Source organism: Mustela nigripes, chromosome 9 (assembly GCF_022355385.1).
Source record: "Mustela nigripes isolate SB6536 chromosome 9, MUSNIG.SB6536, whole genome shotgun sequence".
NCBI lineage: Eukaryota > Metazoa > Chordata > Mammalia > Carnivora > Mustelidae > Mustela > Mustela nigripes.
In genome coordinates this window covers 90880313-90905010 of record NC_081565.1, presented here as the reverse complement: position 1 = coordinate 90905010, position 24698 = coordinate 90880313, and the positions used below count along the sequence as shown (strand labels likewise).

The 24698-nt window shown below is 50.6% G+C and overlaps 1 protein-coding gene and 1 non-coding gene across 2 annotated transcripts in view; one reads left to right on the top strand and one right to left on the bottom strand.

Annotated features, from left to right (window-relative positions):
• Window positions 1-14594, top strand: part of SPTLC1 (serine palmitoyltransferase long chain base subunit 1) — a 44630-nt gene extending 30036 nt beyond the window's left edge. The window contains exons 9-15 of the mRNA XM_059412115.1: window positions 2328-2435; window positions 4342-4437; window positions 4795-4891; window positions 5959-6013; window positions 8980-9097; window positions 12084-12157; window positions 13212-14594. Of these exons, the coding sequence (XP_059268098.1) occupies window positions 2328-2435; window positions 4342-4437; window positions 4795-4891; window positions 5959-6013; window positions 8980-9097; window positions 12084-12157; window positions 13212-13305 (642 nt within the window). The 3' untranslated portion in view covers window positions 13306-14594. The remainder of the gene's footprint in view (window positions 1-2327; window positions 2436-4341; window positions 4438-4794; window positions 4892-5958; window positions 6014-8979; window positions 9098-12083; window positions 12158-13211) is intronic.
• A 5752-nt stretch (window positions 14595-20346) lies between these two features.
• Window positions 20347-20450, bottom strand: LOC132025257 (U6 spliceosomal RNA). The gene has a single exon (XR_009406513.1). It is a non-coding gene; the product is annotated as a U6 spliceosomal RNA (small nuclear RNA).
• Between the last annotated feature and the right edge of the window lie 4248 nt (window positions 20451-24698).

Genomic DNA, 24698 nt, shown 5'->3' with positions numbered 1-24698 from the left:
TAAAGTTTTTCAGTTTCTTGAGGAAATCTAAATACATTTTTAAATACCATGGAAGAGATGTGTCCGTTTTCCTCTTATTTTCACGCCAAAGGCTGATAGAAGCATATCGGGGTGATGGTGGCCAAAAGATCGCAGCATCGCGTGGTCAGCACGGCAGCAGTGGAGGGCCTTAGCGACGGTCGGAGGCCCCCAAGCCATGAAAGGAAATACACAGTGGAAGGGACAGGTCGGATCCACATTAGCATTGAGTATGTAGAGATGACAGGACACAGATTAGGGCTGGACTTTGGGGTTTCTGTTTTGTTTCACTGGTCTGTGTGTTTGTGCACCAGTATTGTCATAAGAGTATTAGAAATATTCTAAAACATGATTCTTAGAAAATTTCTCACTCATAAAACTATTAATGAATGGAAACAGTATTGAAAAGAGAATTCTTCCCAGATTAGCTTATCCATTGTTAATAAAAATCCACTGAAATTTTAGTGGTTGATAATCACTAGACTTTAATTCACTCGTGAAACTGATCACTTCGTAGTGTTCGGGGTAAATCGGGTGAACCCTGGAGGGGAGAAAGCTGGATGCGGGCGTGTGTGTGTCCGCGTCCCGCTGTGCTGACAAAAAAGTCACAGAAGAACCTACAGATAAATAGACATCTCAGCCTCTGTTGGGAAAAGACTGTCTTATAAGACCGAAAGCAATGAGGAAGAGAGCCGGAAAGGCGTATTAATGAAAGCTGTTTCTGGATTTAAAAAGTGCCATGAATTCAAATTAAAACATAGTGCCACGGAGGGAAGAATGATACACGTTTCCTCAGGAGTTTTACATATCATCAAACCAGTGATTAACAGGTAGATTACATGTCTTCATTCATATATCTTTATGTCTCCGTCTTCAAAAACGGGCATTGTGCTGTCTGCATTCTTGAGTTAAATTTAGAGCATCTGAAGTTCAGCCTGTTTTGGTCATCGTGGTACCGTTGACCCTTGAACAATACAGGGGTTGGAACTCGTGATGCCTAAAAACTTTACTACTCATAGTCTCCTGTTGGCTGGAAGCCCTACCTATGACATCAACAGCTGATCAACACATATTTTGTAGGTCACTTGATTAGACACTCTGTCCTTAAAATAAGCTAGTGAAAAGAAGATGTTACGAAAATCATATGGTGGGGCCCCTGGGTGGCTCCTGCCTTCGGCTCAGGTCATGATCCCAGGGTCTTGGGATCGAGCCTCGCATCGGGCTCTCTGCTCAGCCTGGAGCCTGCTTCCTCCTCTCTCTCTGCCTGCCTCTCTGCCTCCTTGTGATCTTTTAAAAGATTTCTTTTAAAATCTTAAAAGAAAAAATCTAAAAAAAAAGAAAGTCATACGGAAGAGAAAATACATTTACAGTGCTCGACTGTATTTATTGAAAAACATCCACATCTCAGCAGCCCTGTGCAGTTCAAGCCTGTATTGTTCAAGGGCCACTGGTAGTTGGGTTCTAGAAAGCACACGTGTGTGGTTATGTCATGCACATGGGCTGCAGATGCTGAACTGCGGCTCCTGGGCCTAATGCTGTTCATCCTATGCCTTTGGTCACAGCATTTCCGTCAGTCGCTCAGTATTTAACCTCGTTTTATGTCTTTTTTCTTCGAAGACACTTTATTTAACACGTATGAGAGGGTCTTTTGTTTTTTCATTATTTTTCTTTTTAAGATTTTATTTAGCAGGGGGAGGGGCAAGGGGAGAGGGAGAGACAGGTTCTCTGCCGAGCAGGAAGCCAGAGGCGGGGCTCCATCCCAGGACCCTGGGATCCTGACCTGAGCTGAGCAGACACTGAACCGACTGAGCCCCCCAGGCGCCCCAGTTTTATATGTATTGTTGGTTCCTTCACACGGAGCTCAGGGCCATCGGCACTACGACTCGTGCCTGACCTGCAGCTGGTCTAACAAACTGTTCTCTCCTGAGACGCGAGACGGCGCTTCAGCGCTGTGCTCTGTGCTCGGGCCGTCCGAAACAGAATCACCAGCCACAGCACAAAATGTGAACCGTGGCAATGAAGAAGCCCCTGACGAAGGGTTTTTTTACAGCGCGGGCCAAAGCAGGGGGCAGACTCAGCTGGGCGTGTGCAGGGGCCTTGCCGCTCTGCCCTAGACCTTGGGTGTTGACTACGAAGAAACTTTAGCAAATGGCTGATGCACAGGTACAGACCTGTGAGGTCTGTGAGGAACACCTGTCGTGCTTTTATTTCCTCTCTACTTTAGCTTTAGGATTAGGTCTGTCTTCCCAGGATATTGTCTAGTGCGCAGATCGTCAGTAGTTTAAAGCTGTGCTCTGTTTACCACTTAGGTTAAACTAAAATACAAATACAAAGCAAGAATCTTTCTGGAGGAAAGCCTTTCGTTCGGAGTCCTGGGGGAGCACGGCCGAGGCGTCACCGAGCATTTCGGGATCAGTGTAAGTTCTCATCTGGGGCGGGACCCGTGAGCTCATGGTGGCTGCTCACAGCATTGTGGTCTGTTGACTCGGCAGCATTTGAACATGTTTTTCTTAAAATCAATGAGAATTCCCTAAAGTCATCCTTTAGAAAATACCATGGTGGCAGTGGAATGATATACTTTCTGGTAGTTATAATTCTGAATCCTGTTATTTCCCTTTATGGGTGTTAGATAGTCATGCCTTCTTTAGAGAGTCAGAAGCAGTGCCGGCACAGACGATGCACAGGCTCGAGGTTCCAGCCGGCTGGAGTGAGTCGGGCACGTGTTCTCTTGCTGGTGGGAAAGGAGCCCCAACTGCCCCACCTTAATGGTTGGTGCCCTGGAACCCCGGGGAAGCAACGTCAGCCTGTCCTCAGGACCTGTCTTCACCCACCACTGTGTGACCGGTGGGGATGGAGGGAACTTTCCTGCAGATCCTGTGCATAAAAGTTTTGCAACCTGTGTTAAGAAGTTGAACTGAAGGGGCGCCTGGGTGGCTCAGTGGTTTGGGCTGCTGCCTTCGGCTCGGGTCATGATCTCAGGGTCCTGGGATCGAGTCCCGCATCGGGCTCCCTGCTCCGCGGGAAGCCTGCTTCCGTCTCTCTCGCTCTCTCTCTCTCTCTCTCTTTGCCTGCCTCTCTGCCTACTTGTGATCTCTGTCTGTCAAATAAATAAATAAAATCTTTAAAAAAAAAAAAAAAAAAAAGAAGTTGAACTGAAGAACATGAAAAATCATCAGAGATTACCTGTATCCCACCAGCAGTACGGTCCAGAGAAAAATGGAGAGCCGGACGAGTATCACACAGAATGAGATTGACACATTCTCCTCAAAGACAGACTGACATTTGGTGATAAATGCAGTGAGGAAAAGTGCATAATATGGACCTTATTTGGGTCCTGATTCCAGCAAATTCTGCAGAAAGCAAGCTTTGTGAGACAGGTGTTTGAACACAGAGTATGTGACGATATTAAGAAATTTTTCACTTTTTAGGTGTGAGAGTAGTTTTGTGACTATGGTTTTGGAAAGGTCCATGTCCTTTAGAAGTGCACACTGAGACGTTCACAGCTGGAACTGTGTGAAGTCTGGGGTTTGCTGCAGAGAAACGATGAGGGCAGTGCAAGGTGCACGGTGGTTCACGAGCCGGTAATTACTGAACCTGGCGGTGAGAATTGTTTCTCTATCCTCTGTACTTACTGTGTGACTGAAATTTCATAACGAGGTTTTTTAGAAAGAATGCACAGATTTCCTTGCTGGGTGTGTGGACCATTCAGGAACCCCCAGATGCACTCAGACCACCTGTCATCGCGGCCATCAGTGAGTGACTCAGAATGGCTGCCACGTGTCCGGGGTGCAGACCGGACGCTGCTGCAGAACGTGAGAGTCCGCGGGGCGCGGACCTGAGAAGATGCTGGGGACTCAGGAGCCCACAGGGCACAGAGTAATTGGTTTCATTTTTGAAAAGTTGAAAGTAAATTGAATGTAGGGATAAAATGCTCAAACTCTGATCGACTAGTTTCTGTTACCTCAGGCACCTTCCGAGGGAAGGCCAGCTGGGCCACTATTTTATTCCTCTGAATATGTTTTGTATGAAGCAGTTTGGGATTTCACCTTCTTTTAATTTCTCTCCTGCCACTGTGAATGAATCGTGCGTGCGGGATGAAATGGCCAAAAAGAGTAAAGTGGGCGCCTTTCCGGAGGTGCACTTCGGAACATCTCTCCTTGTAACGATGAATTTTGTGTGGTTTATCCTTTGTTTGCAGGTGGGTGCTTTGTTTCCCTGAGATGTCGACCTGATCAATGCGAACCTTTGTCTGCAGGCTGGATGTCTGTCTTTAACTTTTTTTTAAATTGAGGAATGACTACTGCGGTTCCACTTTCTTGGCAGATCGATGATATCGACCTCATCAGCGCCAACATGGAGAATTCCCTCGCGTCCGTCGGAGGTTTCTGCTGCGGCAGGTCGTTCGTGATTGACCACCAGGTGGGTTCATTTTGGAAAACGAGCAACGACTGAAACCAGGGGTCACACTGGTCGTGGTGAGAAGTTGTCAGCATGTGATTTCCAGTCACAGAATTTCATTCTGACTTACTTCCCCACAGTTTTTATTTAAAAGTTGATTTGTTAGTAGAGTCGCTCAGTATTTACTTTCGAAATTACCTCCCTTTTTAAGAAAGTCTTATTTGTGTCACAAGTGTAACTTGTGTGCATGTGTGGGTCCTAGCACTTTACTCTTTGTACACACCCGTCAGAGATGGTGCAGATCTGGGGCCGTTAAGGTTTCTAGCCAAAAAAAGAGAGCAGCATACCTGTGTCTCTAACTTGTGCGTTTCTTCTCAGCGCCTTTCTGGCCAGGGGTACTGCTTTTCAGCCTCACTCCCGCCGCTGCTGGCCGCCGCTGCCATCGAGGCGCTCAATATCATGGAGGAGAATCCAGGTATGGTCGTCCGAACCCAGGACACCGGGCACCGCAGTGACGTCAGACAGGCTGCTGGCGTGCTCTCAGAGGAGTTCGCTAGAGGGAAAGTGTTTCCCTCCCAGAGCTGTGCCACCGCGTGGCGCTGCCCGGCATTCCCAGGGAGAGTGGCGGTGCAGACCTCATGCAGCCTCAGGAATCCGTGTAGAGCTGCTCCCCGCCCAGGAGGCGAGCCAGAGCCGGAGCAGGGCTGGCTCCCAGGATGGGCAGCAGTGCCAGGAGGAGGGGCGGCTCTGGGCTAGTCGTCACTGGAGAAGTTAGCTGAAGTGCACTGCTGGATCTCAGGAGTATGATTTCTAGCTTGCCTGGTTTCTTCCCTTCAGCCTTTGACTCACGAGTTGGTACCACGGCCAAACCCGGTTACCAACCGTTAAAGGTTCCTTACTGGGCCAGTTTGACTAAATGTCAGATGTGCCTTTAGGCTGCGGCAGCACTCCTCACAAAGCCTAAAACAGAAATGAAGAGCCTGACCTGGTGTTTCTAAATTTAGAATTTTTTAAGTTCCTAAGTTCTTAACAGTTTTAGTTCAGAGAATCAGGAACTACGAGTGTTTCTGGGTGCACATTCATAAGCTTGCTTCTCAGAAGGCCTGGCGCTCCTGCCTCTTGCTAGATATTTTATTTTTTTTTTTATTTTCCATGGATAAAATATGTAGATATCAAGGAAAAGATAGAAAACATTACTACAGTGTTTATCTTTTACCAAATTGTTCAGGGTCCAGAAAGTTATGTATTTGTACCCTTTTATTAGCCAGATTCTTTGTAGCATCTGATGAGAACAAGAGCCACTGTTTTGTTGTGAAAAACCTCCTCTCAGATTCTGCTGATACTGGGTAAGGAGCCGCCAGGGCACGTGTGCCGGTGACCAGGGCTCGGGCCCCAGCAGTGTTCCTGTCTGTGTGCTAGTGGTCTGCAGGAGGGTTGGCAGCATTTCTATTGATGAACTTTAAAAATCTTGAAAAATATTTTTACATTAGTAATATCAGATCTTCTAGATACACTATCAAGAGCATTTTTTTTTCCATGCAGGTATTTTTTTAGTTTTGAAGGAAAAGTGCGAACGAATTCATAAAGCTTTACAAGGGTAAGTTTTCTATATTTTCAACCAACTTAAAGTCTGTCTGTACCATATTTAAACAACTAGTGAAAATTTTTGAATGTCACCTTCTTGGTTTTGAGTATATTTAATAGGCTTAGATCAGTTCAACTGAATTACAACTGAAAAAGGAGAAACTGCATTCAGTCAGATTTGTCTGTGGGCTTGAAGCCAGAACATCCATTTCTGGTTGAAGAACCATGACTTTGTTTTCCTAAAAAGGGGACAAGCTCACTGGCAGTATAGTGATATATACAGTACAAAGGCGAAAATAACCACCAAACATGCTACCACGCTCGGGTGAACGTGGGAGAATCGCTACACATCTGTAACGATAAAATGATGTCATTATGTCACATCTGCACAGGTAAAATGGTACCATTATACGCTATAGAATTAGTTGACAGTGGGTTCGTACTGGCCATAGTTCTTGGAAAATAGTTACTAAGTTTTATTTTAAATTAAAACAAGAAAAACAGGTGGAATTGAAATGAACCTTAGGAATTTTTACTTGTGTTTGTCTTAACTACACAAGAGAAACTCTTTAAGATTTCTCTGGAATGGAGAAAAAAGTTCAGGTGGGTCACACCTTCGTGCAGATTCCTGGTCTTACAGATGACCTCACGCCGCCCGAGGTATTCCCTTTGCCTTTCCTACGGCGCAAACATGTCTTTTCAGTCATGAAAGTCCCACCTGTTGACAGATGTGGAAGCTGGAAGCTTTTCTAAAGGGCAAGGACAGTGAGTAGATGAGCAGATCGCAGCTGTTCCAGATACAGTGACGTTCTGGGTGTGTACACGGCAGTAACAGAAGTTCTTCTTGCATGATTTATGGCTAGGAGGTATTATTCGTGTTGGTTCCAGTTACTCGGCTTATAAAATATTCATATGCCAGCACAGTACAGCATGTTCGAGTCACTTGGGGCCCTGCATTCTGTCTAGTGGTGTCAGCGTGTGCACCTCGTGAGGCCGGCGCCGCCCCTTCCCTGCTCTTCTGCCTTTGCCTCCCGCCAGGTCTCCAGGCCCCACCCGCACTCCACGCACTGCGCCGTCCGCGCACCGCCTGGCTCCACTGCTTTCCCTCAGACTCCCTCTTCTCTCACAAGTGCGTACACGCACGGGCATCCGGACCAGTCTTCCGTGGAGTTACAACTGGAGAAGTGTCTCCTGCCATCATAGCGCTTCCGCATGAAGGGCCAGCACCTTTGGCTGTCCCCTCTTTTTTGTCACCCTTCCGGAGTCATTTGATGAGCACTGGGTACACTCCACCGTCTTGTCTCCTAACTGCCTCTTTCCCTGGAAGACCCCACCTTCTCCTCAAGCTGCCCGTTGTCGCTTCTCCTTGTAGCCAGTCTTCTCTGGAGTTTGCACTTTGTCCTCACGATCTGCTGTCCAGCAGTCTGTCCAGACTCCTGGTGGTCTGTTTCATTCTGTTCTGATGATGTGTGAGTCCTGTGCTTCTGTCTTCCTGCCAGCGCCTCAGACATCTTAGTTCTTTTTCTTCTCTTACTGCGTTGGTGTAGGTCGCTAACACACTATTGACATCTTCTGTCACAGGGGTGATGTCCCCGTCATTCCCCGTACAAAAGCATTTCCTCAGTAAGTATGAAATGTCATACTGAAAGTTTTCTGTACATGGTACTTATCAAATTATTCCTAGATTTCAAGGCTTTTTTAAAAATCATGGATTTTTGCTGAATTATGTTGTTAGGATTCTTCTGGTGTTAAACCATGCTTGCTTCTGGAGTGAATCCCTATTTGATTACGGTGTATTTTGGGGCACTGTTCTGCAGCCTGGTTTATTGAAAGGTCCTAGTAGGATTGATTACATTTAAGGAGAGGAGACACAAATTGCAGTGCTCATTGGTGGTTTTAAAGGCAGTTGAAGTTGGCTTCTGGCATCTCACACGATGCTTGACGCACAGTAGTCATTCAGTAGAGCTTGGTGAGTCCTAAATGTGCTACGAAGTACCTTCTGTGCTAATCTCATTCTGAGAGAGAAGCAGAGCCTTCTAAGTGAAGCTGGCTAATCAGAGGCAATCGAAAATGTTAGCTCGGGGCCTCCGGGTGGCTCAGTCAGTTAAGCGTCTGCGGGCAGTTCAGATCATGATCCCAGGGTCCTGAGATCGAGTCCCACATCGGGCTCCTTGCTCAGCGGGGAGTCTGCTTCTCCCTCTGCCTCTGCTCCCCCTGCTCGTGCAGGTGTGCTCTCTCAAATAAGTAAATAAAAGTGCCTTTTTTTTAAAGAAATTTTAAAAACGTTTAGGTCATACAAATATGTCACCATTTGTAGCCTAGGAGATGAGTCAAAAATCAAACTATTATTAGTATCAGATAAAAATGAACTTTGAATGAACCTGTGCTGCGGTTCTCTTGCCATCTATAGTGAACATTTGAAAATGCAGGATTTCACTCCTAAGGAGAACTCTCTCCCCACCTGAGAAGCTACAGATGTCTATGCTGTTAAGTCTTAAGAAAGATGAAAATAGTCACTGAGGCACATTATCAATCCTAGGGAGTCCTGAAGGAAACCGTGATAGGAGACAAGGCTGTAGACGCTTCCCTGGAGGAGGGATTTGGGAGGGAGGCCCCAGGAGCGGTCCTCAGGCTGGGACCTGGCTTCCTGACCGGCTGCAGAGCAGAGGGAGGGGGCAGAGGAGGGGGGGTTTGCAGGCCAGGGCGCAGGGAGCGCCTGCAGGAGTGAGCCAGAGGCGTCTGCGGGGCAGCGATCGCCTTCCCAGCCACACTCCCAGAGCGCCCTGCAGGAGGGTCTAGACCGGCGGCCCCGGGCAGGAGCGTGGATTTCAGCTGTCCCTCTCGGGGCTGGAGCCGCCGCGTGAGGCTTCCTGGAAGAGCCACCAGCTGCCATGAACGCCGGCATCAGTCGGTTACTTAGGTGTGGGACATGCTGGTGCCCAGAAGGGACTTAATGCTTGTGTGTGTGTTTCCTTTCAGCATTTCTGGGTTGAAAGTGGTGGGGGAGCCCCTTTCTCCGGCGTTTCACCTGCAGCTAACAGACAGCACCGGGTGTCGGGAAGAAGACGTTAAACTGCTTCAGGAGATTGTAAATCACGTAAGTATGTAGTTCTTCTTCCCGGAACCCAGGCCGTGTCTCACGTCGAACTGGGAGCCTTCCCTGCGCTTAGCAAGTCCAGAGCCAGGCTTGCACAGGCGCGGGCTACGTCAGGAGTCCCGACGCTCCCGCAGAGCGGGGCCAGCTGTCTGGGCTGAGCCCCCAGCGTGGCCCGGAGACCGGACAGAGTAGTCTTGTAACCCAAAAGGAGGACAGGCCACTCGCTCCTTTACCAGGCCTGATTTGGAGGTCGATTTAAATATCTTCCGAAGGTGATTTTACCACTAATTGTAACTTCATCATTAACTGAGAAGTGCCTCTCTGGGGAAGATCGCGTGCCCGTCCGTGCTCAGCAGAGCCGCGTCTCCGGAGCCGGCCCCGCTCACTTGCTCCGCGCGGCTGCCCGCTGCCCTCCCTCACGGAGGGTCGGAAGTGGCCAGGCAGCACCGCGGGCGAGCGGAGGGTGCTGGGGGCCCTGCCTGTACCTGATTCTTCGGTCCAGCTGGCATGCATGTGAGAATGAAAGCAGCTGCATTCTGCCTCTCTGTCCTGCTCGTTCTGACGCTCCTTCCAAAGGCTCTTGCTCTGAGCTCTTGCCACCGGACGTCAGGGCGAGGGCTGTCCTTTGTGGTGTCCCTTTGCCTGGCTGTGGCCACGTGGTCATGCCTTTGTCCCTGGTCGCGTGGCTGCTCAGTATGGAGACGCAGGTGACGTCAGCCTCTGCTTCCCAGCTTGCTTCAGCTGTCCTGCGTCCCACAGTGTGAACTATGTCACTTAGAAAGATGCACCATGGAGGGCTCCACGCAGGCCCTCTGGAGTCGGTCGTCTGTAAAACCAAAGCAGACGCAGAATCTGAGATTCCCGCTGAGGAGGTGTGGGAGATGGTGAGCTGTCAGGCTGCGGCGACTCTCCCCTTCCGAGTGCAGAGATGCCACAGGAGTTCCCTTGGGCTCAGCTCTGCAAGCGTGAGGAAAGACAGACGCCCTCGCACGGGATGAAACATCCCAGAGACACCTTCTACCACCTCGGCACTTGGACCGCGCGGTCACTCGAGTACATACAGACCTGAGAGAAAGTGCAGCCTCCCTGTGCTTATGTGCGGCACCAGAATTGTGTATAAATTAAGTGCAAGCTTAATGGACACGGCGTACAAGGCAGAGCCGTCACGGTGGCTTCTGTGACAGGCGAGCTTGTGCGCTGAGACTGTCCAGTGTGGGGCCGGATGCAGACTTCTGCAGAGCACCCTCCAGGAGCCACAAGCCCCGTCACTCCAGGCTCCTTCACACGGCCCCCTCCGCACGGCTGTCGGCCCTGGTTCCACGCTGCGGGACCTGGGCCGCCCCTGCTGCCGGGGCGCTCGTTCCCATGAGAGACCCGGCAGTGGGGTTCCTTCCACGGGTGCCAGAGACGCTGCAGAGGGTGAGCGAGAAGAGCATCGGATACACAGGCCATGCTTGCATTGCTCATCCTGAGAACAGAAGAGAGGGCTAGAGTCTGCACAGCTCACGGAGACCAGACTCCGTCGGAGGCCCCAGCCCGAGACCGGCTGTCTCGAGGAAATCCTCATGAGAGCTGAATCCGGGAGCAGGGCGTCTAGGGAGGGACAAAACAGTCTGGAAACTGCATTTGCGCAAAAAAGAGTGCTCTGTCCTTGTGTCCGTCCGCGCCCCAGGCTCTGCCTCCCTGCTGGTCGTGCGGAGAGAGGACACTCCAGTGAGCTCTGCAGAGCACAGAGCTCTCGCCAGGGGCTTGTTGAGTGGCTGGACAAGACCCTGCTTTTAAACTGAGCGATGGTTTGTGTTTCTTAGCTGGCCAGGGCTAGGAGCAGAGCCAGTCCAGATGTTTTCAGGGTTAGCTCCCCCAGCACACACACCAGCTGTTGGGTCCGTAAGCGTCGGCTGTGGGGCCGCTGGGGGTTTCCGGTGGGGGGTGTGGCCTCGGGAGGGCAGCCTGGCCGCGGACGGCGTGGCCCCTCTTCGGGCTGACACCCTCACTGCCCAGCCCTGGGAATGCCTGTTCTTCCTTCATCAGTCCGCTGGCTCCGACTGATGCTTTTTCATAATTCACAGACCAAGAAATGCGAGTGTTTGTGAGCACGCTCGCAAGGTTGTACACCCCCCTCCCTCCAGAACATTTTCTTTTTTTTTTAAAGATTTTATTTATTTATTTGACAGAGATCACAAGTAGGCGGAGGGGCAGGGGGGGGGGGGGGGGGGGGGGGGAAGCAGGCTCCCCACTGAGCAGAGAGCCCGATGCGGGACTCGATCCCAGGACCCTGAGATCATGACCTGAGCCGAAGGCAGAGGCTTTAACCCACTGAGCCACCCAGGCGCCCCTTCCAGAACATTTTCGTCTCCTGAAAAGAAACCCTGATAAACCGTGACTTCAGTGTGATTTTTATACTTTCTTTATTTTGAGAGAGAATGTTTAAATTTTTTAAAAAAATGTTGGCAGATGGTTGTGGTATGGAAAAGCGACGCCGACAGTGGGGACTCCAGACTCTTGTAGCCTGGTAGGACCTGCTCGAAGGTAGGTGCGGAATGCGAGGAACTGCCGGTGTCTGGGATGGGAGTGGTCTGTCCCTGCGACCATCCCGGGGTCACTGTGCAGTCCGACCTCAGGGTGGTGCCCAGGACTTTGCTGGCACTGTTTCCCCGTGTCCTACTTCTGCTTTGCTTAAAATGGAAAGCCCTGGCCACCTGTGGCTACTTGAATGGAGTCAGATTAAAAGTGGGGTCTCGGTGCCAGACAGCCACACGGCTGGCACGGTGCCCTGGGCGGCGTGGAGCGGACGCTGCCGTAGGATGGTCATGCCGCTTGGGGCTGCTCGGGTTGGGGTCCTGGTGTCGCTGTTTTGCCTTCTCACAGTTGTAACTGGAGAAGGGAAGGAGCGCTGCGGTGGCGGATCGCATCCCAGAGTCCGCTCCTGTTGTAGTGAACCCATGTCCGCAGCCCGGGTGCCGACCTGTCCCTCCTCTTCCCGCAGTGCATGAACAGAGGCATCGCACTAACCCAGGCGCGCTACCTGGAGAAGGAAGAGAAGTGCCTCCCCCCGCCAAGGTTGGTGGACGTTACAGGGTGACTGGACCTGGGTTTCCTCCTCTCAGGACTCGGGATAAGACGTGTTCTGTTCTGGAGATGTTGGGAAGGCTGTGACAGGACACGGAAGAGTGTGTGCTGTACTACACAGTACGCCGTCGGGTTTCTGTTCCTAAACCGGCCATTTAGAAACTTCTCATGCTGAAGCCCCCCCCCCCCCCCCCCGGACGCGCTGTCCTCCCTCAGTTAACCCAGACGTGTGAGACCCCAGGACTGGGCTCCGGTCCGCAGAGGTCGGCCACGTCCCTAAGCTGCACGCGCTGTGCCGACCCTGTCCGCCTCGAGGGCCGTCCTGGGAGGGGCGTGTCCAGACAGTGGTCTCGACCCCACAGCTGGCCGGAGCGCCGTGTGGCACTTGAGCTGGCAAACACGTGTAAACCACCCAAGGGAAACCGGGCAGCAGTGGGGAAGATCTGGAGAGGTCCGAGAAGCCGTCTGCGGGAGGGGAGCGCTCGGACTCCTGATGTAGGATCAGTGCTCGTTCCTCAGCACTTCTGGGAGCTGAAGATGGAGACACGGGAGTGCTCGGGGCCGCAGCGCGGGGTCGGCGAGGCCGGAGGTGGAGGGCGCGGGCCGTTCCCGCTTGGAAGGGACTCAGGCTGCCAAGAGCAGGCGGTGCTCAGGCCTCACGTGTGGTCAAGTGTGTCAGACTCGCGGGTGCCCCTTCTAGCAGGGCGGGCAGTGGTGTCCAGACCCTCGGGTGCTTGTGGGGCCAGAGCACGGGCTTGAGAGGGACGAGCCAGAGGGCCCTGGAGAAGGGGGGTCCGGGGTGACACAAGTCCCGAGCACGTGCAGACGTGCAGGTCCAGGCTGGGCTTCTGGAAGACCGACCGCTGGCGGCCGCTCAGGTGCCCCGAAGGCCCTGCCCTCTCGGCCCTGCTGCACGCGCCGCGCGGTGAGGAGGGGCTGTCGGCGGCAGGCCCGCTGCTGGCCGCGCCGCCTCCCAGTAGGACTTGACGGGCCGAAGCAGGTGCGGGAGACGACTCTGACCATGTCCTGTGTCGTTATTTCCCAGCATCAGGGTTGTGGTCACGGTGGAGCAGACGGACGAGGAGCTGGAGAGAGCCGCGCGCACCCTCAAGGAGGCGGCCCGGGCTGTGCTGCTCTAGGCCGGGGCCTCGCGGCCGCCTCACAGCGCACACACGGGCCCCCGCGTCAAGCCTTGTGATCTGGGCGGGGCCTGCGGGGACCTGCGGGGACCTGCGGGGGTGGCCGCCGGCTGCGTGGGTGCGGACTTGCCACCCACCGCGGGAGGATCCTGGCTGGCTTTAGAAAGGAAACACATTCAAAGCCCAGGAGCTGGTTTGTTTTCAAGAAGAGAACTGATGACCGCAGATAACTGGTATTTAAACTGTGCTATTCAGGTCATCTACTGTGCTAGCATTTTATACTCTTTTTTGTTGCTCGGGGATGGAGCCTCCGTTCATCTCGTCTCTCCAGTAGCAGAGCGCGCAGCACTCCTTAGTGTTTCCTAGAATTCCGTCTCTGCCGCACTCGCGCCTGGAGGGACGCCATCCGGCTGGGGCACAGCCCCCTTCTCGAGGGTCTGACTCAGCCCTCGTCCTGCACAGCTCAGCGGCGGCTGATGTATGAGGAAACACATCTGTGTGACTATGACAAACTTCCTGTTGTGATATATTTGAATCCCAGAATTTTTACATACACTAAATTTTGATGTTCCGGCATTTCTGATAGCTAATCTTAACATCCCTAACCAGGGAGGGTGTAGTCGCTGTATTTCTTAAGTGATCACTAATTTAAGTCGAGGACGGCTTTATTTTAATAGAATGGACCTTCACATTTATTGTGTGTTGATTTCTAATCTGTCCTAGGAAGAGGGTCACTGTGATGTTCCCAGAATAGAAATCGTGTCCTTGATGTTTTAGGATATCCTGAATGTAGTCCTTTTTGTGGAGTGGGTTTGCCCGAGGACATGTAAACTACAGCCTTTCTCGAAGTGAAGGAAATTTACTTTTCCTGGGAGCTCACGGAGTTCAGATATCTGAAAATGTGAACGCACTAAACATAACGTTCTTAAGTTGCTCTTTAGCGATCTGTTTCTTCCTTAGCAAACCAGGTTTGGTCAACGTTTGTGCCTGGTGCCACAGGGTTGTGCGTAAATACTACACCATTGTTTCTTGTCTTAGTAAAGGTAAAGGAATAAAATTGTTTAAAAAAATGTATAAGAATGCCATTTTTATAGTGTGTGTTCATATTAACAAATGGTCTTCAACGTCTGTTTGAATAACCTATTTTTTAATGTTTAGTTTCTATTTTGCTGGAGGTATTTCGTACATACGTGCCTTGTGATTGCTGCTGCTTTAAAGGATACGGGACTCTCTTGGGGGATGAATCTTTTGCTTTATATTTTAATGAAATAAACCTACATTCCTAATAACTAGTCTATTTGCACGTGTAATATATTCAACAGAACAGTCTCTTGACTTTTTTGCGTACATTGGGTGGTAGTCTTAGTGTCTGTTTAGAAATTATTAATCAGATGTCGTGGTGCCTTTCTTCAGTGGCAAGTATCTGCGCTCCTGCCGGCTCCTGCTGGTCGCGCCTGGGCCACCCTAAGCTGTGCCTGACGTGGGCAGGTGGTGATGGCAACTTTTTTGAGTCACCATTTCACCCTCTAGATACTCATTGCTGTGTTTTAAAAATGACAGAAGTTGGGGCGCCTGGGTGGCTCAGTGGGTTAAGCCGCTGCCTTCGGCTCAGGTCATGATCTCAGGGTCCTGGGATCGAGTCCCGCATCGGGCTCTCTGCTCGGCGGGGAGCCTGCTTCCTTCTCTCTCTCTCTGCCTGCCTCTCTGCCTGCTTGTGATCTCTGTCAAATAAATAAATAAAATCTTTAAAAATAAATAAATAAATAAAAATAAAAATGACAGAAGCTCCTGAAAAGAAGGTGGAAACAACACACGGTGGTTAACTTCAGCCCTTGGGAAAGTCAGCGTTTTGAAGAAAAAAGCAAAACTAAAGTCTTTCTTTTAAAACTACACAGTGACCAACATCCAGTTATGGACGCCACAAAACATACCTGCTAGGAACAACAAAGCTGTATAGAAGTGAGGCAGGATGCTGAGAGAAAACTCTCGAATCTGAAGCAGGGCACACGTTTCTCGGAGACTCGGGGTTCTGGAGGGCTCTGTCTGTGACCGGGCTGGGGCAAGCAGCACGGAAGCCACTGGGGGACTGTTTTCACTTGGCACAGGTGCCCGCGGGGTGGGAAGAGCCGGGTGACTGCTCCCCGGCCGTTGGCTACAGCCAGGCTCCAACTCGGGAAACGTGGGGCCCCGGACAAGCGGGGCCAGAGAAGAGCAGTGTTCCAAAGCTGGAACTCCGGCACGGGGCCACACGCCTTTGTCTGTGCACCACGGAAATGCGCTGCCCCGTTGTAGGCTGTATTTCAGTAACAGAAACCGTACAATGTGCATTTTTATATCCATGAAAGAAGACAAGAATCAGATGTGCAGGCCTGACGCCGTCTTTCCTTGTGGGCGCAAGACCGTAGTATCCCAGACGACAGAACGTGTGAGGACGGTTATGGCCAAGTCCGTCTCCGTTATCTCTGTCTTCCCAAAACACTGTCCTTACGAGGACATCAAATAAAATCACTCCTAACACATCTACAGTATGGGTTTTGTCGTAGAGAAGACCTAGCCTTCGTGATCTTCCCCAGTGTCTCGTGAAGAGGAGGGGCCGGAAGGTTTAATGATGGCGGAGCACGCGTGCAGTAAAGCGTCGTCTCTGCAGAGCAACGTAGAAAACAACACTGTCCAGAGATTTGAGGGAAAAGAAATGTGAAGTCTCCAGACTTTCTTTCAGGTAGGGGGTTGGTAGAAAACAATGTTAGGTTGGAGCTGAGTACTGTTCACAAGCCCTTCCTGAAGAGTCTGCTGGGGGACCGCTCCATTGGATCAGGAAATACCTGGGGAAACCGGAATTAAAAGAGTAAGTTGAAAAGTATTTAACAGAAAAGAAAGCAATACAAGGAAGAACCGGGTACAAAATCCGCATGAAACGGGGAGCAGAAGCCCAACCAACCATAGAGATGATCGCGTTAGAACGTGAATGGACAAAACTTTCATCCAAAGGCTGAGCTTGGTCAACTACACGACAGACCATGCCGGGACACAGCACATTCAGAGACACGAAGAAGTGGAAAGTCAGGAGATGAACGATGTGCCACGCGATCGAGAACCATAAGCTCGAGTGACCAGTATCCGTGTCAGAAAGCCTCTTAAGACAAGAAATACTAGTACAAATAGCGATGTTTTGGAATGATAAAAAGTGTCTGTGAAGTGAAAGTACAACAGTTAGAGGTGTATGTGCCCCTAAAAGCAGCGACCTGACATCCTGAAGCAGAACTAGCGTAGTTGGAAGAACAGATCACGTAACAGTAGTAGTTGGAGACTTGAGCAAACCCGTCGTCCACAACTGACAGGACAGCCGGCCAGGAAAGGACACGAGGAAGGCCCGGGCGGCGCGTGATCCAGCTCGCGGACACCGGCCTGCGCCCTGCAGTCGTCCGCCGGGAGCCTGCGGGACACGGTCTCCCGCTGCACACGGCGCCTCTGGGGTAAGCCGCGTGCTCGGCTGTGACCAAGTCTCAATAAATTTAAAGATTGAAACCATAGAAAAATCTATGTTCTCTGCCCGCAACACAATTCAGTCGGAGATTCTCAAAAGAAAACCGGACAGGCTGCGGCAGCGCAAGTCCGCGATCAAAGAGAAGCCGCAAAGGAAGCCTCTTACACCTGCTGATCCGGCACGTGGAAGAGTCGGGCACGTGGAAGAGTTGGCGTGACGCGGCGAGAGCAGGGGCCAGAAGGCTCCGGAGCTCTAAATGCCGTGTCAGGAAAGAGGGGAACGTCCCAGTCAGTCACCTCAGCTGCTCCCCGAAGACACTGGAAAAAGACGAGCAAATGAGGCCTGAAGGGAGTAAAGAGTAGAGGAAATAAAACAGAAAAACAGAGGAAATCAGTGGAACTTGACAAAGCCTGCAGGACTGCGGAGACACAGGCTAGCCTGGGGCGACAGAGCCGGAGAAATTGGAAAGATTGCAGAAGGAGATCCCAAGTTTATGCCGGCCGGTTAGACAGCGTGAATGAGGAAGACACAGACTAACAGATTCCATAAGAAAAGTCTGAGTAAAAGGGTAACCAATACGTTGAATTAGTAATTTCACATCTTCTCCCAAAGTTGTCCGAATCCAAATGGCTTGACTCGTAAATTGTATCTAACGTTTAAAACACAAGCAATACCAATCATTCACAGGTTTATTTCAGGGGAAATGGAGGAGATGGGACCGTCTCTGTTCATCCTGTTTGATACCCATGACCCCAAAGCCAGACCAACTACAAGAAAAGAAAACGAATGTCTTTCCCTCCTGAACATGGGTACGGAAGTCCTAACTGCCAGTCACGGATTGTCTGGAGAATCTGGAGCGGGGAAGGAACTGGGCCGGAAAAGGGTAAATTCATCTGCAGCGACTCCATATGCAGAGACTCTTAAGGCACCGATTGAAGAGCTGTGGTGATAAGTGTGTTTAACGAGACCGGCCGATGCCGGACCCGTACATGAGGAGGGATCGTGTTTCTGTGCATTAGCAGCAATGTGAAATGAAATTAAGGAAACAATCCATAAATAATAGCATTAAAATAAGTCGGTAAATTTACCAATAGCTGTAAGACCTGTACACTGAAAAGTATACAAAGTAGAGAATATTGCTACGAGACATTAAAGATTTAAATAAATGGAGAGACATTCCGTGTTCCTGGACTGGAAGATTTCCCACATCGATGTACAGATTCAGTGCCGCCCTTTCCAAAATTCCTGCAGATTTTATGCAGAAATCAACAAGCTGATCCTAAAATTTATATGAAAATAGAGACCTATAGTAGCCAAAACAGTATTTTAAAAGAAGAGTAAAGTTGAAGGGTTTACACTACCTAATTTAAAGAGTTGCCACGGTACCTCCTGCAGTCAGCGAGACGTTATGGTACTGGTTCGAGGGGTCCCTGTGGAGCAGAGCTGAGCGTTCAGGAATCGGCCCTTACGCTTCTGGCCAGTTGGTGTGAGCGGTGCGCAATCCCGATTCACGAGGGAAAGGGCGGTCTTCTCCACGAATGCTGCTGAGAGAACTGTGTCCTGTAGGAGATCAGACGACGGCCACCCAGAGAATCCAGTCCTGATCCCTGGAACTTGTCGATTTACCTTCTCTGGAAAAGGGGGTTTGTGTATCTGTGATGCCGTTAAGGATTTTGAGATGAGATGGCCGTGGATTACAACGGAGCGCCCTCGACGCCCCCACACGTGTCCTTCTAAGATAGAAACAAAAGGAGGTGCCCCTCAGGCACGCAAGGTCACCCCGGGGCAGGGGGGGGGTTGTATGAAGACAGGCGGAGGGACACCAGCAACCCCAGAAGCTGCAAGCGGCAGGGAACGGGTTCCCCCGGAGATCAGGTGGGTTTTTGCCTTTATGACCCTTGATGTAAAGTAGACCCTTGCGGGGTCCCTGAGTGGCTCAGTGAGCTGAGCGTCTGGCGCCTGATTTTGCGCGGGTGGTGATCTCAGGGTCTGGAGGTCGCACCCCACGCTGCGCACGCGGCCGACTTCGCCTTCTCTCTGCTCCTCTCCCGCTTGCCCGGCCCTCCCTGCGCTGGAGCGCGCGCTCGCTCTCTCTCTCAAAACAAAATGGAATTTTAAAATGTTAGCAAAGTAAAACAAGCACAGGGTTAAAAAGTCAAATCGTATTGAAGGATTTCCACCCCAACAGCGCCCAGGCTCGGCCGCACTCTCAGGAGGAACCCTTCAAGCATTTCCCCTTTGTTCCTTCTGGGGAATAAAACACGGCCCTGCATGAGCTGGTGCCTGCCTTGCGTCACCCATCAGCCTGAAGTCCTAGTTAGGGTCCCCCGTTTGGAAAATGCTTGGTACGTACCCTCTCCCCTTTCCCCGTTTGAATCCCCCTTCCTGGTTTATTTTCCTCGGAGCTCCCAGTGGCCGCGCGGCCGGGACGCTCGCAGACCTGCCCTCAGTGTCTCCGTCTCACTGGGCAGACACGGGCATTTTGAGGTGACGAGAGCCGCTGGCCTCTTCCGTGCAGTCGGTGCTTCTGTGTGAGGACGTCCTCGCGCTGCTTGCTGTCCGCTGACTTCTGGTCTCTGACTTGCACGTTCAGGGCTTTATCTGGAGTCTGTCCTGGGCCCGGGATTCGGAAGGGGCCCGAGTTTATTTTTCTTCTCTGCTCCATAATCCCAAGTCGCCCTCTAAACAGTCCGTTGCTTCCCCATTCATTCATTTCTGTAGCTCATCTCACACCGCGGCTCGTACAGACGCGTGATCATCTTCAAACGGTCATTTTCTCTCTGCCTGTTCCTCTGTTCCTGCGTCAGCCTCGATAGGTCTTTATTAAAATGTGGCCCTGGGCCCCTGGGTGGCTCAGTCGGCTGAGTCTGACGTCACGCGGGTGGTGATCTCGGGGTCTCGGGATCGAGCCCGGCATTGGGCCCCTGCTCCGCGGGGTCTGCTCATCCCTCGGCCTCCCCGCCTCTCTCTCATTCTCTTTCTCAAGTAAATAAAGAAAATCTTTAAAAAACAAAAAATTAAAATACGGTCCTTTAACATCTGGCAGGACACACCCACCCTTTGTTTTCTCTAAAATTTAATTTAATATTCATAGATTTTTGTGTCTTTATATGTATTTTTAAATCATCTTGTTGAGTTCCTTTGAAAAAACCCAGCTGGAATTTCGGCTGACCCTGCGTTGCGGTCACATGAGGAGGCGCCCGTCTTAGCGTTAGACGTGAACACGCCTTAAGCGCGGTGTCTCGTGCTCATTCGGATCTGCAGTCTCCTGTGTCGGACTTTTGTTTCCCCACAGACGGATTTTGGATTCTTTTATAATTTCTAGAGATTGAATATTTTTAGCCATCGTAATTTGTATTTTATTAGATGTAGTAGAGTTCTTGCTGGCACAGAGAAAGACTACCCGTTTGTTGTTTGTTGTTCTCCGTTTTCTCGCCCACGTTTTGTTTAAATTCCTGTTAGTTAACACACAGTGTGGTGCTGGCTTCAGGGGTAGAATTGGGAGGTTCAGCACTTGGCGGAGAACACACGGTGCTGGCCACAAGCGCCCCCCTAACAGAGACTTGCAACAGTCCACCAGCCGGAGGGTCATCCTTGCGTGGGGGCCGTGCTTACCTCTGTATTGTTCCGATGTTAACGTATGTGCTGCCCCAGGGGGCACAAGACCATTAATTTTGAAAACTGATCTGGAAAACGTGCCCAAGTCCTGCACACTTTCTAATACAGTTGACATTTAAACAGCACGGGTTTGAGTTGCGTGGGTCCTCTTATACGTAGCTTTTCCCAGGAAACAACCCAGTACTCTGAAAGAATTTTTTTATGATCTTTTAATATCATTTTCTTTCCTCTGGCCTACATTCTTGTCGAAGTTCAGTACCTAACACACAAAATATGGGTTCATCGGCTGTGTTCTTGCTAAGGCTCTGGTCAGCACTGGGCTATTATTAATGGTTGAGTTTGGCGAAGGGGACGGGGTCCAGCGTTTCATGGGGATTTTCTACTGCGTACGTGTCAGTGCCCCCAACCCTCATGCTGTCTAAGGCCCAACTGGGGTTTGGGGGTTCTTCTGTTTTCTTTCTCTAGGTAGATGTTCATTATTTTTCTTATTTCCTTTTCTTTAGTCACAGCACTGCCCAGATCTCCAGAGCCATGTTAAATGGTGGCACCGGCCCTGGGCACCCTCACCTTGTAATGAATCATAGAGAACGTCCATCTAAAGTCTCTCTGTGACATTTCTCCACTTAAGTTAATGCTGTGGGATTGTTGGTACGTAACCTTAGCAAGGGAAGGAAGCTTGGATTCTCTGAGAAACAGACAGCAGCGTGGAAACAGGCGCGCAGGTGATTTGGCCCGTCTGGCCTGCCGGTCTGAAGGGTGCCGTTGGTTGGATTTGAATGCCGAACCAGCCTCACAGCCCCAGGACAGCCCCCCGCCCCGTCCCCGCGTGGTCATGATGTACAGTTGTTCTAATACATCACTGGTTCATTTTGCTACTGTTTTGTTGAGAACGTATGCATCTAAATTCATGAGACATGTTGACGTCTGGCTTCATGTGCACGTCCTCTGTGTTGTGCCTTGGTACAGGTGACCGTGACCTCATAAAATGGGTGGGGAAGTTCTGCCTCCCCTTCTCGGCACGGGCAGCCGTCTTGTGAAATGGGTGTTCATTCTTTACATGCTGGAGAAATTCTCTATTGGAAAACATCTGGACCCTGGAAGTTTCTTTTTCCAGGAACTTGTAAATTACAGATCCTATTTTTTAAAGCTTCTAGGAAGATTCATGGACTGTTTTATCTTGCTGGGTTTAGCAGTTTGTGGTTTTCCAGGAATTAGCCCATTTCTTCTAAGTTGTCAGATTTCTGACACCCGTGACAACCTGTGTCCGGCCCCTTTCATTTTGTCGGTGGCGATGTGTGCCCTCTCCTTTTATCCTGTCCGCTGAGCGAAGGGCTTGTCAGTTTTATGGATTTTCTTGACAAATACGGTTTTTGTTTCGCTAATTCTCTCATTTCTATGTTTTTATTTTCAGTGGTTTCTGCCTTTCTAAAAGTTCATCCTTTCTACTGTTTCGTTGCTGTCGCGATCCTCCCTTTGTCTTGTTCCAGCCTCGCGAGCTGGAAGTTAGGTCAGTGATTGATGCGTTTTCACTTTTCTAATGTGAACATTTATTGTCTAACGGAATCACCGTATTGGCTGAACCCCACAAACTTTGCTATGTTGTATTTTCAGTTTCGTTTCAGTTTTCATTCAACCCTCATTTATTTTTATTTTTAGCTTTCCTTTGGGCCTTCAGCTCTGCCCACGGAGTATCTAGAAGTGTGTTGTTGAATTTCCAGGACTGGGGATTGCTCGGTTGTCTTTCCCTTACTGATGTCCAGTTTGATCCTGTTGTGGTTCGAGTTCACACTCCAGATGGTCGGCTCTCTTTCAGGTTGGTTCAGGTTTGCTGTATGACCACGGATGTGGCCTCTCCTCACGGCCAGCGTCCTGCTCTTGTTGGGGGCGTCCTCGGGAATGTCAGGCAAATCCGGGGACCGTGCTGGGGCTCCGTCCTCCGCAGCCGGGCGGGCTTTGTCTCCAACAGTAAACGTGAGCGCGGGGCGCTGAAGTCCCCGGCTACGACTGTGAACTAACCCGTTTCTCTGTTCTTCTCCGGCTTTTTGCTTCACATAGTTTGAAACCTTGCTGTGTGCTACTCACAAGCGGGGACTCCCAGATCTGCGCGGGTTGATGAGCCTTCACCATTCTGTGAGGCGCTTTTTGTTATTACCGTCACTGTTGCTTCTCCTGTGACTCATCCTTGCGCGACGCGGCTTCCCCTTCTTTCCCACGCGCCTGCGGCACTGTTCTGAAGTCATTTTCTCGTAGACCGCACGTCATCGAGTCGCGCGTCGCCCGCTCTATCTCTACTTTTTCCGTTCTTAAGTTTTTCTCTTTCCTGAAGGATAATAGATCTCTGTCTTGTAACCGGCATATTGATACCGTAGCATGTGACGTAGTCATTCGTCTGTTGAGCTCAGGTCTGCCGCTCTGGTGCTTTGTTCTCTCTGTCCGCAATCTTTATTCCTCTGGCTTTCTGTTTTGTTTGTTTTGGTTTTGTTTGGGGGGGTTGCTTGCTTTCTTGAGAGTTACGTGAACATTATTTAGCGTCAGATTCTTCCTTATGTATATTTTTTACAAGCCACTTGGCATACCCTCCTGCCGGTTGCCCTGGCTGTGCCGCGTGCCTCGTGATGCCTCGCGACGCGCCGCCACCCGCGGGGTGAAGCCTCACCTCCGATTACATCTTTACATCGTTGACCCTCCCCACTGCTTCTTTTTTTTTTTTAAGATTTGATTTTTTTGTTTGACAGAGAAATGGAGAGTGAGAGCTCGCGCTGGCACAAGCTGGGGGAGGGGCAGGCAGAGGGAGAAGGAGAAGCGGCTCCCGCCGAGCAGAGAGCCCGACGCGGGGCTCGGTCCCAGGACGCCCAGACCATGACCTGAGCCGGAGGCCGACGCTTCACCCACGGAGCCACCCAGGCGCCCCGAGCCTCCCCACTTCTTAAATTTAATTGTCCGAAGTGTTTCCCCTGCAAGCATTGAGCACCACATCAAACGGTGCTGTAATTCTGACCTCAAATGTAAGGTATCGTTAAACTCAAGAGAAGAAGAACGGTCTGTTGGGTTTGCCTCTGTGTCTTCTTCCACTGACCTTGTCTTTCTCTCTGAAGGTCCCTGTTGACAACCATCTGCCTGTTGTCATTTCCTGCGTCAGTCGGCTCGGGCTGCCAGGACACCCCCTTCTGTCGGGGACCGCCTCCGGCCGGGAAAGTCCCCGCCAGTACAAGGTGCTTGGCTCACTGCCAGCAAAATAGCTGCAAGTATACAAGGAACTTTCTGGTGAAGCCCGCCTAACGGAGGACATAGTCATTGGCTGTTTCACATTTAATCCGCATAGTAACGGGACTCTCATGGGCTCTCCCCATGGCTCGGCCCCTTATTGGTCACCCTGCTGCATATAAGCTGAGGAAGTTGACGAAATAACGGAAATGAAGCATTAACAGCGAACCAGGCTCATTGTCTTTGCGGGCCGAGGGCGACACCCTTCAGCCCTGGGGCTCAAACAGCCCAAGGGCAGCCCTCACCGTTCTGGAGGCTGCAAGTCCGCGGTGGCGTGGGGCTGGCGTCGTTTCTCCCGAGGCCTCTCTCCTTGCCTTGTGGGCTGCCTCCTCCTGTGTCCTCCCAGGGCCTCTATGTGCCCCTGGCCCTGGCGTCTCTTCCTCTTCTTGTAAAGACCACTGACCCTATCAGATTGGGACCCCCACCCTTAAAACCCTGCTTAACCTTAGTTACCTCCTGAAAGGTCTTCAAATACGGTCACACTGAGGGTTGGGCTCCAACATACGCATGGTGGAGCAGGGGGCACAGTTCAATCCAGAGTATTTTTTTTAACGTTTGGGGGTTTCCTTTACCGATCTTTAAGGTAGATCTGCCACCAAATTCTTTTAATTTTCCTTCATCTGAGAAGTCTACTTCTTCATTTTTGAAAGACAGTTCTGACAGATACAGGATTCTGGCTGACAGGTCTTTTCTTTTATTTCTAGAAAAATGTATCGCTGACTTCTGGCCTTCATGGTTTCAGAAGAGAAATCTGGTGTTACTAATTCGGTCTTCCGGTACAGGTAAGCATTATCTCTCCCTGGCTCTTGAGGGGTTTTTTGTTTTGGTTTGGTTTTTTGTCTTTAGTTTTGCAGAAATTTAATAATGACGCGTCTTTGTTTGGATTTCTTTGGGTTTATCCTACTTAGATTTACCACAGGTTCTTGAATGTGTAGTTTTAAGTCTCTTGCCAAATTTGGGAAATGGTCAACTATTGTTTCTTTGACTTGTTTTTTCAGCCACACCCTCTTTCTCTTTTTCTGGGACT